General features: G+C 37.8%; 1 protein-coding gene across 5 annotated transcripts in view; it reads right to left on the bottom strand.

Moving 5' to 3' along the window:
* The window catches only part of LOC118771829 (protein shisa-6), an 83,752-nt gene extending 68,407 nt beyond the window's left edge, over nucleotides 1-15,345 (bottom strand). For all 5 annotated transcript variants that reach the window (XM_036519958.1, XM_036520042.1, XM_036520129.1 and 2 more), the window contains exons 1-4: nucleotides 15,310-15,345; nucleotides 13,572-14,588; nucleotides 7,208-7,368; nucleotides 1,774-1,872 (exon numbers count right to left, since the gene is read on the bottom strand). In XM_036519958.1, the coding sequence (XP_036375851.1) occupies nucleotides 1,774-1,872; nucleotides 7,208-7,368; nucleotides 13,572-14,116 (805 nt within the window). In that variant the 5' untranslated portion in view covers nucleotides 14,117-14,588; nucleotides 15,310-15,345. The remainder of the gene's footprint in view (nucleotides 1-1,773; nucleotides 1,873-7,207; nucleotides 7,369-13,571; nucleotides 14,589-15,309) is intronic.
* Between the last annotated feature and the right edge of the window lie 3,445 nt (nucleotides 15,346-18,790).

The following is an 18,790-nucleotide window of genomic DNA, read 5'->3' as shown; positions in this document are numbered from 1 at the left end:
ACGGTCTTTACAGAAAAAGTACACTCCAAGCCCCGAATCACCAAATTCTCACTTACTGGCCCTTTACTTTAGATAAAGACCTGTGGAAAGCCTAGCCTTCATATCCCCTAGATGACCTTCCAAGAATCTAAAAAACACCACTGCCTTAATTCATGCTAGGCCAAAATTAAATAATCATCATGGCTGTTGAGCCACCATTTTCATTCCCTGAGTAGAAATATGTTCCTTCCATTCAGTCAGCAGTGTGGTAAACTGAGGTATGTACAGGGTGGAAACACGGTACCGTACTTAAAACATAGCTGCCTTCTGTGGTGCAGGGGGAAAATATATTTATGCTTCTAATCCCAGCTGAGGAGGATCCTCAAGAGAGAGATAATCACTTTATGTAGTCCCCCTCATTTGTAGTATTGACCCTAGGTTAGGAATACTCAAGGAATTTTTCAATGCACTGACAACTTTCATGCCATGCACCTCTCTGGAATGTTCAATGAGGCCTTTATTGACAGTGAATCCATGGAAATGCTGCATAACCTTTAAAATGCTGGACACCAAGTGAATTTGGAGAAGTCTTAAAATTTCCCCACCACTGTGACCATATAGAGGACTTCAATGCACAAGTAAAATTGCAGATAGAGTGGCCTCCATACAGGTATACCAGTCAACACTAAGCAGACCACAACGCAGAACAATTGCCCTGCCAACTGTGCACAGAGAGTGGGTGTTACCAGCACAAGTAGAAAGCAGAACACAGTGTAAGAGTGGTGCAGACAGCCCTACCTGCCAATCAGCACTTTCAGACAATTCAGCTCAGGATGCTGTAGTAGTAATGGACAGTGGTGTGCCATCTTAGAGCACTGCCGTCAACACAATGCATGTGCAGCCCTACCGCCCACACTAGCGACCTTCCCCAGAATGCTCTCAGGATTCTTTTGCAGTAGTGGACAAGGATAAGGGTGATAAAGTGGAAAAGACCAAAGATGGACTGCAAGTAAATCAGACGCTGCATCAAATAGTGGTGGGGGTATGTGTGCATGTGTGCACATGTATGTTTGAGGAAGGTTTTTATCTTGATGGCTTAGAGCAATGGTAGCTTCTTGTACCCTGTAATCTTTCCCATCAATAGGTAATACAATAGCTACTATTGTTCAGCAGTTCTGCCAGCTGTAGAAACAGTCCACCGTTAAGCCTAGTGGCAGACAAAAGGCGGGTATCTTTGAATAACTGATTTATTTATATTTGAGAAATCATAGAAGACAGAATTATTCTAGTTACTGTTTGAGCCTAAGGGCCTGTTTAGTGATTGCAGTTTGTGAGTGTGTGTAACTGTAGCACAATCTGTTTTTTATACTGCATCTACTCATCTTGGTTTTTAAACTCAATTTGCACTGCTTAAGCGAAGGGCAAACTCCATTTGAACACCAGTGTCAAACGTCTGTAAAAAGTGAAAATGGTGAGATTCCCCATTTCTGCTCAGGTTCCCACAATTGCTCACAAGGAAAGACTCAGCTGAAATACAACAGAGACAACAGGATGTTGGGGAACAACAGTTCAGGTTGAGCAATTTACATGCTAAGCTCAGCATCACCTGAACTGTTCTTCTCAGCTGCATGTAGGTTTCAACCTGTGCGCTGAAGCTTTTCGTGAAAAGAGCAAGAGAGAACAAATTCAAGGATGACAGAAAGGAAAGCAACACAAGCGGTTGCTCTTCCAGCAGAAAACCTGCTCTGCTCAGGAAGTGATTGTTAAATGACAGCAAATGTAGATTCACGCTACCTTTCAGATGTCCACGTCCTAATGTCACAAACCCAGAGGAGATGAAGTTGTGAAGATCGTGACCTCCACTTCGAACATTCTCTTTTGTGTAATGTCCTCCTGAGAAAAGCAAGACAATGTCAGACACTGTAGTCAACACACACAAATAAAAAGTAAATTATAGAACTTCTACAGTGTGTAAAAAGAAAACAAATACTTTTTCACACCTTTTTAGTTAATGCTAGAAAGCAATGACCAGCAAAGACCTATTATAAAAATAGAAATAGAAATAACGTCTTATACGAATATTTATTACACTGTTTCAGAAAATGCCATCATTGACCTAAGGCAATACTCAGGTGAAGATGCATGTTGTCCAAACACAACCCACATAAACTACTGTAGCTCACAATTTAGCTTAAAACTTACTTCTGAGGGTTTGATTTTAAAAAATTGTTAGTTTTTTGTCCTATAAAGTACTTTAGGTGACAAGTAAACATCCCTGAAAACAACACTCCTCATTAAACCCACTTTCTTGCTGCCTGACTGAGTTTGTAGGTCCCCCAAAGTATAAACAGGCTGTTGTCCCTTTGTATTTGTATTGTTCTACACAATTCTAACCAAACTGTGATCATTTTTATAATCATAAATAAGCAGAGCCATAGCATGTTACTGAACCCATCTTTCCTTCCACAGTTTCAAAAAATATTTTGTTCACATGTCCAGCTGTGGTGTAGTATATCATACTGGACAGCCCTATTATTTTGCAGCCCTCCAGAAGAGCAATCACATTTCTCGCTGCGCACAGCTTTGTCAACTCATAAAGGTACAGTGACACCAAGTGCATGGAAGGACAGCTTTGTCAACTCATAAACACACAGTGACAACAATTGCATGGAAGGCTACACATTAAGAATTTATGGCTTGTGACGCGCAGCCAGAATCATACCTGTACCCTTGAAGGTCACACTGCTGATAGAGAAGAGTTTTACAAAGCTAGTGTTCTAGGTTAAAAGCCACATCTTTCCCAGGTGAAACATTAAAACTGCAAATGGGCTTCAACAGAGGCCATGTTAGGCAAATGCTTCTTAACACAGTCAAGAAGTAGTGTGCTATACTCTATGGTATAATGATTTTAATGCATTATTAATATGCACTGATGCATATCGTTGACAAGCCTTGATAAAACACATCCATCCTTCTCAGATGCTTTGGTCTTGGCTCTCTCTCAACTCACTCACATCCCTACCCATTCTTGAAAGAGCCTCTGACCTTCCTGTCTCATCCCCTCATCCTCTAGGGACACCTGCCTCCCTCTACAGTTACTATAAGCTTCTGCTTTGATTTTCCCTCTTCCTCTGAACCACAAGTCATCCCCTCTTTTCAAGTTATTGCTTTTCAATCCAACTTTCCTCTTTCCCCTGTATGAACGTGACACCAGCATTGACATAGTAACACAGTGGCATCAGCATCTGAGCACGAGTATAAGGCTCCTATATCAGTAACATGGAAGTTTACTTGTAATGCTAATCCTCTTACTATAAGCTTCAGTACAACAAAGTGATTTACTCAACCAAGGGATCACTGGGATTTCATAAAAGCTTTTAAATTCATCGTACTACAATCTTATGTTTTCTTTTTTTTTTCAATTATTTCTTTAAAGCATTATAACTCACTATAACAAAGCATCACCTTCTAATTCCTTTTAAGATCACCAAGGAAAAGATAAAATACTGTAAAGATTTTTAGCCCTAGATTTTCAGGAAAACAGATTTTTAGGAATGCACACTATATGAGAATGAGACATTGTGCGTGTTTTTATGGTTGCCTAATAACTGCTATTATTCACATCAATCGCAGATAATAAACTGCAACCAGGAAGAGAGCGCAATCTCTGCTTGAGAGGTATGAAGGAAGTAAACATGTCAAAATGCACCAGTGAGGCGCTTAATTGAAACATAAAACTTCCAGTTTTATACATCCAATGTCTATGTACAAGCTGAAATCCCTGCATTCACAATATGACATCTATAGATGCTACTATGTGGCATGGTCATTCGGTCCGTATAGCCAAAGTCAGTCACATTGCATTTTAAATGGTAATGAAAATTCATAACCCAGATATTGTTTTATCCCGGCTTTACTGACTTGCAAAGGAAAAAATGTAAAGGCAGCATATGATATCCAAAATGCCTATTGGCACGGCTTATTTTAATTAATCTAATTAAATCACAGCTTAATAATCAAGGCAATTTTTATGCATGCAAAGCTGATTTCTTGGAGCGACAACCTGATAAAAAAGCACATCAAGGCATTAAAAGAACAATCCCTCAGCTGCATCACAGAATGGTTTAGAAAATAGACAAAGGTAACACAATATGTTATGCTAGTGTGTTGCAATTCACTAACCCGAAATACAGTTTTTTCACATGTGCGTCACTGAACTGTTAATCTGGGACATCATGGTAGGGTGCTAAGCGGACCATCTGATCCACAGAAATAGGCATTTAGAGACTATAGAACTTACCCAGTACAATCAAAAGTTATCTCTAGGAAAGAGCTAATATTTTCTAAAGCCCTGCTAATTTACATCTCAATAGTTGCCACCATTTTGTAGGCTTATGGGACTCTGCATGAGGAAGATTTAGTTGAAGTTCCATGTAAATTATTCTCTGTCATGCACAGTTTAGATAGCTGAAGGATTCATGCCTCTTCGATTCTGTGCCATTGATCAAGAGATACAGCAAATTCAATGGACTGTCGTCCATGTTAGGACTGAACTTAAGGAATGACAAAATGCCTAATTTTCTGCAATGATGTAACAGTGAGTTTTGCACCTCATAAATCATCATAGCATTATACATAATAAACAATAAAAGATTGTCCTTACCTATTGAATTTGTGTAACAGATTTACAAGGTTTAGATTATAAATAACTTCTAAATTTCCTGACACAATCACATCACTGGCTTCCTATTATATTTTTGTATGGACCAGTCCCAAAAAATTACCTCCAAAAGTACCTCCATGAAATGTTGTGCTAGCACATGATCTTTATCTTTGTTTTATAATAATAACCACAGCAAAACATGATCCACTAAATAATGTGTGCCTAATTCCTGCAGAGGCATTAGCAGATGCAGGCACTGTTGATATGATTAATCAATACATGTGATCTAATACACAACAAACGTTAGTTCTAGGATATACAGTAGGGGCTGCAGGGAAATATTTTAATTTACTTCATGAATGGCCCTAACTAATAATTGATAATCAGTCAAAGAATTGCTGTACTCATTATTACATTTAGAGTGTTTCACTTTATCCACCTTGACACAGGAACTGTGATAGCAATATTCATTGCATTTATAATGGTGGATTCTTGCAGAATTTCACAGCTGAAATGTTGTGTTCAATGTTGCCTGAACTCAGATGAAAAACGGTAACACAAGATCACAAAGCACTCACACAGACATCAGAAGCCCCGCCTTCTTGCAGCATGTGATTTTACCAACTGAGAGACCGCAATCTAAATGGAGTGTTTCACTTCAAATTTGCCCACAACCACTGACTCTTGCATATCAGCAAAGGATGGGAAAACGGGTGCTGTCACTAAGTGTAGAAGGATCAGCAACTGATGCTGGCTTCAACCTCCTGAGCAAATGAAGTGTTGTGTACATTGAGAGCTCCTCTCTCAAAGAGGTGACAAGAAGGCTCTCACAAAGATCACAGCTCGCCTTCTGCCTGCAGTTACTTTGCACAAATATCACTGATTCACACCACATGATGCCACCGCCATGTTGCTGAAACAGGCTGTGAAGTCCACTCGGGTGTCACCTCATCTGGTACACTGCACAGCCACATCATTTCCACCCCGTCAGAGAAGGAGGCTGATCTGTCTCATGCAATGCAATTATCTCCATAAACAGTTCACTTGCACAAATTTAATGATTACTGGCTGTTAACACAGCCGCTTTAGAGAACACACAGCTGCTGAGGACCCTGGCAGGAGCACATGTGCCAGCACATCAAGAGAGTGTATCAGGGTAATGGTGTGGGACTGTATCAGGGTGTGTACAATTTGAACTTGAGCTTTTGCCTTTGTTAGGGAGAAAGCAATATACTTCAGTATGAAAGCAATACTATATACTGTTTGTGTAAATGAATACTGTTATATATATAACTGTAGAATTATATATACATATTTGTGTGTGTGTGTGTAATTTTCCATTCCACTCAAAAACATAAACTGTGACATTCAACAGAGCATAGTGATGCCTGAAGCAACATGCTACTTGCTAGCTGTCCCTGAGTTTTCATTTTTCACAAACATTGACCTTTCCCATAATGCTTGCACATATTCTATATGTGACAGATAATTTAACCTGCCATTATTCATGATTCCCTTCATTTTGTATCAGGCAAACTAGCTATTAAAATGAACTGCAGACCATGCTCTGAGGATGAAGTGCAACCAGGAGCACATCACAACACATATGAGTAGATGAAATGGCAAAGAGTGGGTGCTTCTGGGTATACTGTTTTTGTTTGGGCTTCTCTTATATAAGGAAATATTATTTTACACAAAGAGTTATCAATACATGGAATATGTTGCCAAGTCATGTAGTTGAGGCAGAGACCCTTGCTGTGTTCAAGTCTAGACTTGATGCAGTCTTGGATACTCTTTAAATGAGAAATGGTGAGCTTAGTTGGGCCGAATGGCCTGTTCTCGTCATCATATGTTCTTATGTTCTTATGTTCTAATTGTAAGATCTTAATAGTTCAAACATATCACCTGTTTGCATATACACATTGATTAATTATGACAGGATATAATGATATAATAACAATGTTCTTGTAATAGGTGGTTTATTTGATGTTTCTTTAGTGTGAAATTTTCACTAATTTGCCTAGTTGCACTCCTTAGACACATACATATTGATATCTATCATCAACAATTTGTTTAGCTGTTTTGTTTGTATAGATCTAAGTTTCCGCAACGAGCCCAGGCAAATAGTTTGCAAGAGGTCAGCTACAAAGTGGACATTATGCAGACAATAATTATATAGACAAGATGCCTAATGATGGTGGATAATTTCCTATCCTACAAGCAATTCAAGACTTCAAAAGGGTAATACTTGACCAACAGTGCTCCCCTTGTACTTCCATATTTTTAAAGTACATTCAGGATTCACCCTCAACCTTGCCACTAAACAAAGTGCACAGTGTTACCATAGTAACTCAGAAATCTTCAACATTTCTTTTGTCATCAATAAGGCTCTCCTTGCCCTAATCTATTTCGCTTGAAAAAAGTTCAACAGATGAAGTCAATGTGAAATTCTAGTGAGGTGTAAATTGAAATCTGTACAGCTGATCAGATTTGAGTACATATGCAATTGCTTTTAGGCTGTTAGTCTCTGGACCTCATGACAAATAACTGCAAGAGTGCACTCACCATGGTTGGATTTTGATGTGTGAACTGGGGTGTAGTGGTTTTTGGAAGAAGTCCGAACAGGCGTATTCTCTTTGGGTGAGCCATCCATTGCTGCAATATTTTCACGCTCATATTGAGATATTGGAATGGGTCCTTGCTGCCTTAAAATGTCTGCAAGGGCTCTGCAAAACAAACAAACAACAACAGGATAGTTTAAAATGTCTTTTACAAACTATTTATACATAAAATGTATAAAATACCATCAATATCAACAAAAAGTCATTATGCATAGATTAATCCTTAAAGGTGCCTAAGGTAAATAAATTTGTGTGTGGGTTGGTTGGTTAAACACACTCATGGCTATAAATGATCCTAATTTCAGAGTTTTCCTGTAAATGGAAGAAACACCCTGGAAGTGGTAGTGTACTTCACTCTTCTTGATTGGTGGAATGACTGATTGAAGGAATGGCTTTAGCAGTGAGGACCTTTTACTGTTCGAAACATTTATTGAGAGGGGGCCAGTGAAGCAGTCACAGGAAGTACGAGCATCACTTTTTCTCACTTTCTACTTTAGAACCATGACAGGTGCCCATAAATATGACTTTCAGGGACTAGTAAACACAGAAGACATGGATCATGTAATCACAAGACATGGACATAATTCAAGTTCTTCAAAAAAAAGTGGTTGGATAAATAATCACTATTTCTTTAAGAACCTGATTTACTTTTGCATTACTGCAATTGTGCTACCGAAGCATTTGCGTTATGTTGTTCGTGCTCCCACCAAACGAGGCCATCTGCAAAAGACACTTAATATGTCTTCCCTTCAGAGGGTTCAGGCTACTGGCATTTTTGTTTAGAACACAGCCGAATTTTGATTCAGGCATGGAATGATGTTTTTCAATTACATAAAGAGTATCTCCATGGACCACACCTCTTGCAAGATGCAAATACGTGTATCCAATGCGTTTGCAGGGGCTGCTGTGCATACCCTAAATGAAACTAGCCTGCCTTATCCAGTGGATTTTCCAATGTCATTATCCTTTGGAAAGTTTCCAGTGATGGCATATACTTCAACGGGAAGTGACTCAGTTCTGTTTTCTGTTCAGGCCTTTGAAAGCAAAACACTGTAAGCCACTTTTTGAGTGGCCCTGAAAATTGTTTCAGGTTATCTTCAGGGTCCTAATTCACTGTGGATTTATGATCCACTGAAGCAGGCTTCATGGCCTTTACAACCAAGGAAAATCTAATATGAGCTTTGGAAGTCATTAGTGAGTGTACTTCAGCTATCTCCGTCACACAACAAAAGTTGCCTGTTGTTTGCTTGTCTACTGAATGTTTGACGTTGAGTTTTGTATAGCACACAAGTCGTAGTATTTCTATCAATCCCTGGACCTAGCAATGCACAATTTATTTCTGTGAGAATGACCAAGCCTGCTATTTTCTTGCTATCTTGATCAGAGGTTTTGAAGCACAACACCAGGGTTGGCAACATCTGAATGTATCAGAGGATTGCATTCATCTCACTTCAGCGCTCCTGTCTTGGGTGCAGTGGCTGTCGCAGTGAGACAAGCCTAACTGGCGATTCCAGAAAAAGGGGGGTTGCAGAAAGGGGAACTAAGAACTGAAGGGCACAATGCCTGCTAGTCCCCCTTCGGTAATTGATGTTAAATGTTTTGAACAAACATTTTCTCACATTATATTCTACTCAAGTGTAAAACACAGTGTGCAAGATTTTATGTTAACAGGGGCAATTCAATTAATCTGTATAATTCAAACATACCCCTGTTGTTGATTTTATTTCTATCCATGGAGTCTGTCAAGCCTTTTTCAATATAGCAGTTTAACCAATAATTACAATAATGAATTAATGGCTGGCTTGCAAAATCTGCTTCTTCATTGGCATCAGATCAATAGTCAGTCCCCCTTTCACTATTTATTCCCTTGTTAGCTAACGTGATAACTAGAAGCAGGCCAAAAGTAGTGAGATTGCTACCTAGCTAACTTGATTTTGACCAGATGGTCAGTATTATCCTTGTTATTTTGTCAATTTAATTTTGTCTTGAAAGCTAGATACACAATTTAGCAAATAGAGAGGCAGGCTATCTAATCTAAAAATTATTGTCATTTTTAGTTGAAAATGATTGACAGGAAATGTAACATTTGAAAGAAGACCATACTGCGCTCTGGCAGTATATGTGTATGTGTGTATGTGTGTGGTTGCTGGGGGTGGGGGGGGGGGGGGGATATTGTTGGATATTTTAGAGAGGTATTCTAACTAGCTATTGTAATTGTTAAACATTTTGACACTGAGACAAATGAATTTAAAATGATTTATAGGTTGCTGCAACTCAGACTCCAGTATTGTACAACTGTGGTGTGTGTTGTAGTACCCACTATACCACGATCCAGTTTAACTTGCCACCGCTTTATAAATCATGCCTGCTTTTGGTTTAACAGTTACGTGGATACAGATACAGACTATACAATGACATATACAGGTACAAATACATGTAATGCATCCTCAATACATCTGCGGTCCCTGCGTTAACTGTGGCAATACCACAAGGCTACAAATAATGGGCCTGAATAATGTTGTAATCCTGAGGAGGGTATATACTAACTAAGCCTGCAAAACATTCAGATTGAATACAGTACAAACTATTCATTCATCCCTGAATGTAATTCTGTGATTGATGAATATCAACGTAATTGTAAATGAGAGGTTGACAAATATGGTATGTTGATACAAAAGTAACATTAAGAACCACTATACAGAATGCAAACAATGATATCATCATACTTGCTCATTTAAATTTATTTTGTTTTGTTCAGATTATCTTTGAATGCTTCCCTCTGTACAACATCAAAAATCCATTTCAGTGAGCGCAAATCTGGTTAATGTACCAGTTTCAATATGAAAACCAATTTCAGAGAATTCTCATTAAGACTCATTTTGCCTTTTTTGTTGTCACAACCAAATTTATCTGTGTGCAACAGGGAATTTATACATCATTCTGATATTTAGTTGTACATGCTTTTTAGCATGTACAACTTAACTTAGGCTTTTTACTTTACCTTGGAGGCATTCGGGATGTTTTACCCTAAAAGACCCCTTAATCTCTTTAGGGAATAAAAAAATCTGTAAATTTCCCAAAATATTATGGCAAGACAAGAATATGGTACCTTTATGTTGTACAAATCCATTATTTGAACGAAATTAACACATATCAGCAAATGTCAGATTAATGAAAAATAGTTGTTGCTAATGTGTTCGGAAAACAGAAACAATTTCCTTACACATATATTTTTAAAGAATATTTAAATGATCCACATCTAAAGCTTAAAGATATGCATTATTTATAATTAGCTAAATTTTTAAATTCCTTCATCTTTCCCATGAACCATATTTGGGATATATATTTGGGATATATCACAGACTGCAAGACACCTGTAGTGTTTGTAACATTTTTCATTTCTCATCAACACTGCTGTACCTTTTGTTTTCTAGAATACCAGGCATTCTTGCTTGTGACACAATTGCATTTCAGTATTTGTTTTATCCTTCTTGGAACCTTGCCACAAATAATTTTTGATATACTTTTAGCTGTGATACTCAGTGAGATACTGTCAAGTCCCTTTGTACAACTTCATTTTCACTTTACTGATTCAGAATTACCCCTCCAATGCTATCTGAAATATGTAGTTAGGTAATAGAAAACCCATCGAAAATTGTAAAACCCACACAAGCATATCTGGTAAGATTTAGCACAACTGCTCGAAAAGTATATGTTGCCCAGATGGATTTATCTTGCTTTTGATTTTACTGGAGCCTTGTGGCAATATCCCTGTTTATGATTATGATCAGAGCAGAGGTCCGCCAGCAAACTGGAATCTCTTTCATAGGCCCTGACTGAGAGTGGTTGAAGTCTGTGTTACTTTGGTAGAACAGTAAAGTAAAAAAAAAAATTAAAAAAATCTATGGTGGCCAAACTTAATCCCAGTTAATCTCATGTTCCACTAAAACGTATTGTGCTTGGTTGTCTGTCTGAATCCTTCACAATTGCTTCTAGATGAGAAACTCTAAAAATGAGAGTGCTATATCATGAAGTAAATCACATATGTGCTCTCGAACTTCAACCAGTAGAAATTACAAACATATTCATTGCATTTATGACAATATTATATTTTATGGACACTGACACCTCCTCCCCAAAAACCTATTTTAAACGCACTGATACTGACAACCCCTGTGTGTATATAGTCTAAACATCTACTGAAACTATTTTCTTGGTTTACTTCAATCTGAAGTTTTCAGTACTGTAAGAGTAGATTACCATTGCAATGACACACTCAAAGATACAGAGCTGCTTTGACTGTTTTGCAACCATATTTTGCTGCCATAAATGTACGCTGTCTTGCTGTTTCTTAGTACTGTCCTTTGTCTTGTTGATTGTCTGACTCAGGTCACAGCTGGTGGACTGCAAAGCGACTGCCTCCTATCTGATATGACGTTCAAAATTCAAGAGGGACGTTTCCCATTTCTTGACTGTGACATCCTGTTCTTGCAATGCAAAATACAGAGGGTCAGCTCAAACCAGCAAACACAAATAACTGCTGCCAAGAAGAAAATTCCCAAGCAATGCATTGCAATGAGATTCTTCTTCTCATTGACTGAAATGAGAGACTGCTGGAGGAATGGATCTTAGTCTCAAGAATTGCAGTTTTATTTGTCTGTGCAAATTCAGATCTGATTAATTCTTAACAGAACGTTCAATATTTCTATTTTGCACATTTCTTCTTTGACATGCCACTTCCTCCTAGATAACAATCACATAATTTGTGCCCTCTGAACATATTCTATATAGCTCTTTATTTTGGTTCTACCCCTCTCTACGTCACCTTCTACTAAAAGGATTCTGCTGGTTTCCTGGCCTCTCCCTTACTTGTCTAAAGCTACTCATTTACATGAGTTGTTACTTGGTCCTTATCTCCGTCTTATTTGCTCTTCCTCTTATAATATATATATATATATATATATATATATATATATATATATATATATATATATATATAATTAATCTATAATAACTTTAATACCAAGTCTCTAATTTAATTTTACACTGATGGCAATAATTATAAATGCCATTGGAATTTGTTCATTCCAGACTGGTGCCGCATCCTATACCCTTGTGGAGGGTACAAATGCAACTGTCTTATGTGCTTATTGGGCATAGTCTAATCAGATCAAAATCTTATTCTAGTTACCAGTTAATTTAATAGTAGAATGAGATTTTTTCTTGAAATAGACAAAAAAAACAACATTTAAATTCTTCATACATTGTATGCAATCCATCTTTACATATTTAGGGATGCTTTATCAATATTTTGACAGACTTCATATTTCAAGAACAAATGTCAGGTATAATGTTTTGACATAATCTTCATTCTTGAAAAAATGCAAATTCATTCTGTCTTTTAATACAGATATATGATATTGTTAGTCCAAGGTAACAAGACATGTTATTCATACTGATTTTAGGATTGCCCATGTTTCATATGAATTAAGAATATTTAAGAATTTTGCAATGCCTTATTGGTTTATTGATAACTGACCAATGTAAGCAATGATAACATACAGGTTTTGTATTTTGCACATTTTAACCAATATTCAGGCATTTTAGTTGTACCTCTAGCTCTGCTTTTTCCACAGTGATTTGTTTATTACTACACTATTGCAAGCATATCCATTCATTTTATATTCACCTGTTTAATAGTTTTAATACAGTACTCTGAGAGAGGCAAGGTGATAGGCAGTGTATTCAAAACTACAGACTTGACTCTTAATGATTTCACTGTGATTTCACAATGATTTCAGACTTAAGCTGGAGAACCTGCAATTCACAACTTCATTTGGACCTGAGCCAGGATCAAATGTAAATGCTACATAACTCTTTTTGCACCAAATTCACACTTTACTTGGTCTCACACTTACCCCTTAAGACTTCAGAATTCCTTGGGTGCACTGCAGGTTATTAGTTCATTCACAGAAAGCTCTCCTTGGTAATATTATGTGATAAATATCAACATGGGTTGATTCTGAAAGCTATATTTATCTTTGAATGTTTCAAATCAAATCATCTTCAAAGTGATACCCAGTGTATAAAGACACAGACATCATATTACAGTTTTTATATCCATGTAACTACAATATTGACAGTATATACAAATGTTGCATATTTACATTTACATATGTCATAATTATATTGTTAGACTCACAATGGAAGAATGTGTGAGATGGAAGGTAAAAAGGCAAGTGTGCATGCAAAATATATATGAGTGCATGTGAAATATATACAAGATATATACAAGATTGCTTGCCTACCTGTGGACATTCATTTCCTGAGGGGGTCTGGTTGCTTTGTCATAAGCAACTTTTGCAGAAACTCCGAGGACGATGATAAAAGCTATTACCCCACAAGTGATGTAGACTGTTGTGTTCGTTTGATCCAAATTCGGATCGTAAATGTCACCTGTCGGCACAGGGGAAGGAGGCTGAGTTTTGACCCAGTCTGGTGTGTTGTAATTGGTGCACGTTTTCTGATCTAGTCGATTTCCTTTAAACTGACAACAGAACCGCAGGAAACAACTTCCACAGCAGTAACGATGGTCGGTGTTATTGCATTCGAATTCTTTATCAAATTGTCCGCTTACGTCGTAGTAACCCAGGCACGTTTCATGAGTGCCAGTGGCAGGCGGCTGGACCTGCGTGATCCGCCGCGTGGCTGCTGTGGGAACGGCAGTGCTGTTCACCTCCTTCGCCTTCTGAGGCCGTTTAGGAGCAATCTTCACCTTCTTGCCTGTAGCTGCACACAGTACGTTCAGTTGGTCCAAATATATCAAAAGAAGCAAGATGTGCTGTATACCCATGACTTGAAGCTTATTTTTCTTCGTTACTTCAGCTGTTTTGTCCTGTTTCTCTCTATATATACTATATATATGATATTTTTTCACGAACAAAGACTAAACTTCAGTCTCCTCTGGTCGCTGCAGCCCTTGGTGCCGAGTCTTGCACTTCCCTCCTGGGGTTCATTGCCGATACCCTGCTCCGACTACACACTACTGGGTATATCGACGAAGCCATAAACTGAATGAGAGAAGGGCGCTTCTGACACCCATCAAGTTCAGAAGGAAAGAGATGTCAGTCATCGTAAATCTTCCGACTAAGCCTTGCGTTCGTGCTCATCAGGATAGTTTTGTGAGGAGCGAACACCATATCTTTCATTTCAATTCAAGCTTAAGAACTGGGCGTGACTATTCCCACTGCTGGTGTTCGATACTGCCATTCAAAATAACTCTCTTGATTAAGCAAGCTCTACATCTGGTGAATGTGAAAGTCGTCCTGGAGAGGAAGGGAAATGCATACAAAACTGAATTATCAATCAAAAAGCATACAAACCCAGCACACTATGTGTATGATGTGACAGGAAACGGCCAGATTCAATTATTTAAGCATGCATTGCGTCGTGTTAAGTTGCACACATAACGCCAGTATTTGTATATATATATATATATTTTTATTCATTTCAAACACTATTAATCACACTCAGTTTGCCTTTCTTCAGCATTCCAGAAAACTGAAGACACATTCGCTAACACTGGTGCAATATATTACTGTACCGTGAGAGGAAAAAAAAACGTCCGTTGCATGTACGCGACCGATTCAGCACCATGGACAACAGCCCAGAAAGAATCGACAAAACTTGGAAAGTGCATATTGTTTTTAAACTTTAAGCCTACAGCAAGTTGTATGAATTTAAGAGGCAACAACTAGATTAATAAACAGTCATAAATTTTAAGAATTCTAACGGGCTCAAAGTGCTTATGATTGTCAGTGTTTCCAGTAAGTAGATAACTCAAAATATACCATTGTAGCCTATGTATCTAAACGCAGCAAATGTTTTGTAACGAATAAATGTGTTTCCCTGCTTCTTATTCAGTCTGCGCCGTCATCATATCACTTACAGTCATTAAAATATGTAACGCTCAATATATATATTAACTAGCAAGGAGTAAATAGCAGACCACATGAAACCCCCATCTTGATACAGGAGACCACTTACCTAGCGGCTCTGTCTCCAGTCGCTGAATGGTTCGGCTCTGGCACTGAATGAGCCGGGTGAATCTGTTCAGCTAGAGACCCCGAACAGGTCCGCCCCCATCGTTCACTCTTGCATCACTCCAGTACGAGCGTCACAAATACACCAGGTATCAGTTAATTACGAATCACTCTCCGACAACAGTACAACTGGTAATGCCTGCAGGCTGCACTCAATATCTGGACATCCCCGCAACTGCATTAGCGAATCCCTTTTATTCCGAGCCATGGCTTATTCCAGCACCAGTGCACGCTGCGTACTCCGGTGAAAATTGATACCATCCTCGTGCGTTTCATTTAAAAGAGCAAGTCTTAAATATAACCGAATGTTTTGCTCTCAAATATCAAACTCTCCTCACTCGTGGATTTTTAAGTAATGGAAACATATATAGTAAGTATTGAATTTATGCTTTTTAAAATGCTATTTTCAAAGTGTTTGCTGTAAATATGATTTGAAATTAACATCACCATCAATCATTCGCTGCCCAATGCGAATGTATTGCACTTTGAAGGAAGACAATAGTGTATTCCACTATGTGTAGTTTGCTTTAAAAGTTTTACAAACAAAACTTACTGTTACACTCATATCAATGCATGCGCAGACTCCTTCGTGTAAGAAACGAAATGAACCAGTATGTATTGAAGAATGTCATGAAATGCATGCAAAAATGTTATGTCTCGTCTGTTTGTATCTGACAATAAGATCCTCAGTCATTGTGAGATTATCTGTAATACATAATCCACTTAGAATACAACGGTTTTGAAAATTTATTTTTCAGATATCAAATGGCAAGTCACTTGTAGAAAAGAGTCGTTTTAGAAAATACCAAAACAGGTTAAACGTTTTCTAAAAGACACATCACCTGTAGCTCATTAGTGGTTTGAATCCACAGCCTTTTTTAATAAAGTACCAGAGAAAGTGTGTATAAGGGATATTGTCAGTTATGCTTTAAAAGTAAAAGCATAGTGTTACATAGAATACATCTATAAATACAAAGAACCAAACAACCAAATTGTGCATCACTGTAAACAGTTTGCTCTGGATTTTATAATTATGCAAGAAATGGCTGTACATATGTCATGCATGTGCTGTGATATGTTTTAATGCTTAACCTCAAGTGTGTAAATTGTAACCTAATTTACACCAGTTTTCTGTCTATCTCAAATATAATCAATTTTTGATCTGAGCAGTATCAGAATAATTATATCAGTAATGCAGCAGTACATTAAAGAGGCTCTAACATATATGTTTTCTTTCTTGAAGACAGATTTTAATTCTCAAATGGACTTCTGGACATTTGCTGAGAAAGGGCATGTCTCTCTGCTGTAGTTCAATTTGGATATTTTTATCTCAAGAGCTCACAGAGATAACTCATGTTATGCAATAACAGCTGGAGTCATAGAGCAAAGATGGCTGATAGTCAAAGCGAAATGGAGAGGAAAGATGAAACCATGCCTTAACCCTTCCACTCTTCATCTGAAGTCTTGTAAGGTAGCCCACAGCATCTCTTCCCCTCTGAATCCACATTCCTCACACCTGCTCCTGCTTGAATAGAACATAAATCAGGTGGCTTTATCCCTTAATTGTCCTGCTTAATCTAGCAAGATGCACAGGCATTAAGACATACTGATGGATTAGGTTAGTGTGTGTTGAACACAGATGTTATGAAAATGGTAAGTATTAAAAATTCAGTAATAAAGGGAAAACAAACAGTTAGATAAAATTCTTCATGTTCATTCATCTACTTGGATCCACTTAAATTCCAATTTGGCTGCTATTTTACAGCCTATTTAAAAGGAAAAAAGCAAGGGTACATTTTGCTGTTGAAGAGAAACATTGTGGTCCATGTCCATGTAAACTCATTACCACACTTCAAAAATGGGAAAATAGAAGACATGTGTACTATATAAACATTCACTCACGTAATTGCTGCGGCAACAGAAAGAGACTCTTTTCATCTTGTGTTTCCTGGTGAGTCTTTGAAAGAACACATTATTCAGTGTCATTTTATCAAATAATAGCAATTTCATGATTGTTCTTGACTAATGTAATTCTGTCGCATCGTGGCTGGGAAATGGGAAGATTCTTGAATACAAACAATGGATGAATAATATTTTTATTTCCATCACAGGCTTTACCGTGTTCAAGGTCAAAAATGTTACATCTAGTCTGCAGCTCACAACTAGAACCTCATTCATTGTGAGATAAGCTATACTCAACAATCCATTAAAAATGCAAAGGTTGTGAGAATTCATTTTAGAGGAAATCACATGCCCAGTCATTTGTAGAAAACTGTGTCATTTTAGAAAATGCTAAATCAGGTTAAATGTTTACGAGAGGACAAAGCAGCTGTAGCCCATTAGAGGCTTGCATCTGTGACCCTGCGGTCAAAACAAACTCCACAGCCCTTTTCAATCCATTACAGGAGACCTTGTTCATAAGAGAAATGGTCTGTTATGCTTTAAAGGTAACAGCATACAGTGTTCCATAGAACTTACTTACAAGCTCAAAGATTAACAATTTTTTTTGATTGAGGCAACAGTCACACAAGTAAAGATCATGCTAGATACAAGGTGGTTTACACCACAAAGAAACAAAGGTGTGTGTGTGTGTGTGTGTGTGTGTTTCAGCTCTTCAGCTTATTCATCTCACTGGAAACAAAAATCTACAAAAGGTAGATATGAGTACAGAAAAAGAACTTACAGGTCAATGAGATGCTTAAGTATGCACACCCCCTGCACCTTCTCAGAGTCCTTGTAGGCCTGACATTTCAGACCAGGGGCTATTTTTCAGCTGAAAGCCACCTAATGCCTGTGGCGTTGCAACGACATAGCTCAACATCATGCTGAGGCTGAGAGAGGAGCATCTCGATTGGCAGCGGGGCGATGCTGGCCAGATGTATTTTCCGCAGATACCTCAGACAGTCCAATTGCCACAGACATCTAAAATAGTCAACAGCCTGCCATTTTAAAAATTAAGTAGATAATACCATGTCACCAGAGCCTTACAGAGTCAGATCTGTAATTTATGTTTGCAGATTGCATATTTTCAGTGGGATGACTCACACTGAAAACCAGTATGTCTGAGTTCACAGCCTAATGTCACTGTAACTAATTAAATGCTAATGATTGTCTGAACAAACATAAAAAGATGCTACAGGATAAACAAACACAAAAAGCACTGTGATGGACATAAGACAAAGGAGAATGAATATGTAAGGAATTGTGAAGTACAGGTATTATAATGATTACAGCTTTTAAATGTTTGTTAAATGGTAGAAAACAAAAAGAAATCTTTGCTTTTATAATTTCATAAGTGAGCTTTTGGGCATTTTTGAATATATTTCTTGAACAATCATCTTATTATAAAGCCTTGTAGCAGTTGCTAAGTAACCACTTTTTTCTGGTGCTATCCACACTTGTTGTGATAAAATATTTAAACGAAC

This window comes from Megalops cyprinoides, chromosome 1, assembly GCF_013368585.1.
Source record: "Megalops cyprinoides isolate fMegCyp1 chromosome 1, fMegCyp1.pri, whole genome shotgun sequence".
Taxonomy (NCBI): Eukaryota; Metazoa; Chordata; class Actinopteri; order Elopiformes; family Megalopidae; genus Megalops; species Megalops cyprinoides.
This window is presented reverse-complemented; position numbering and strand designations above follow the sequence as displayed.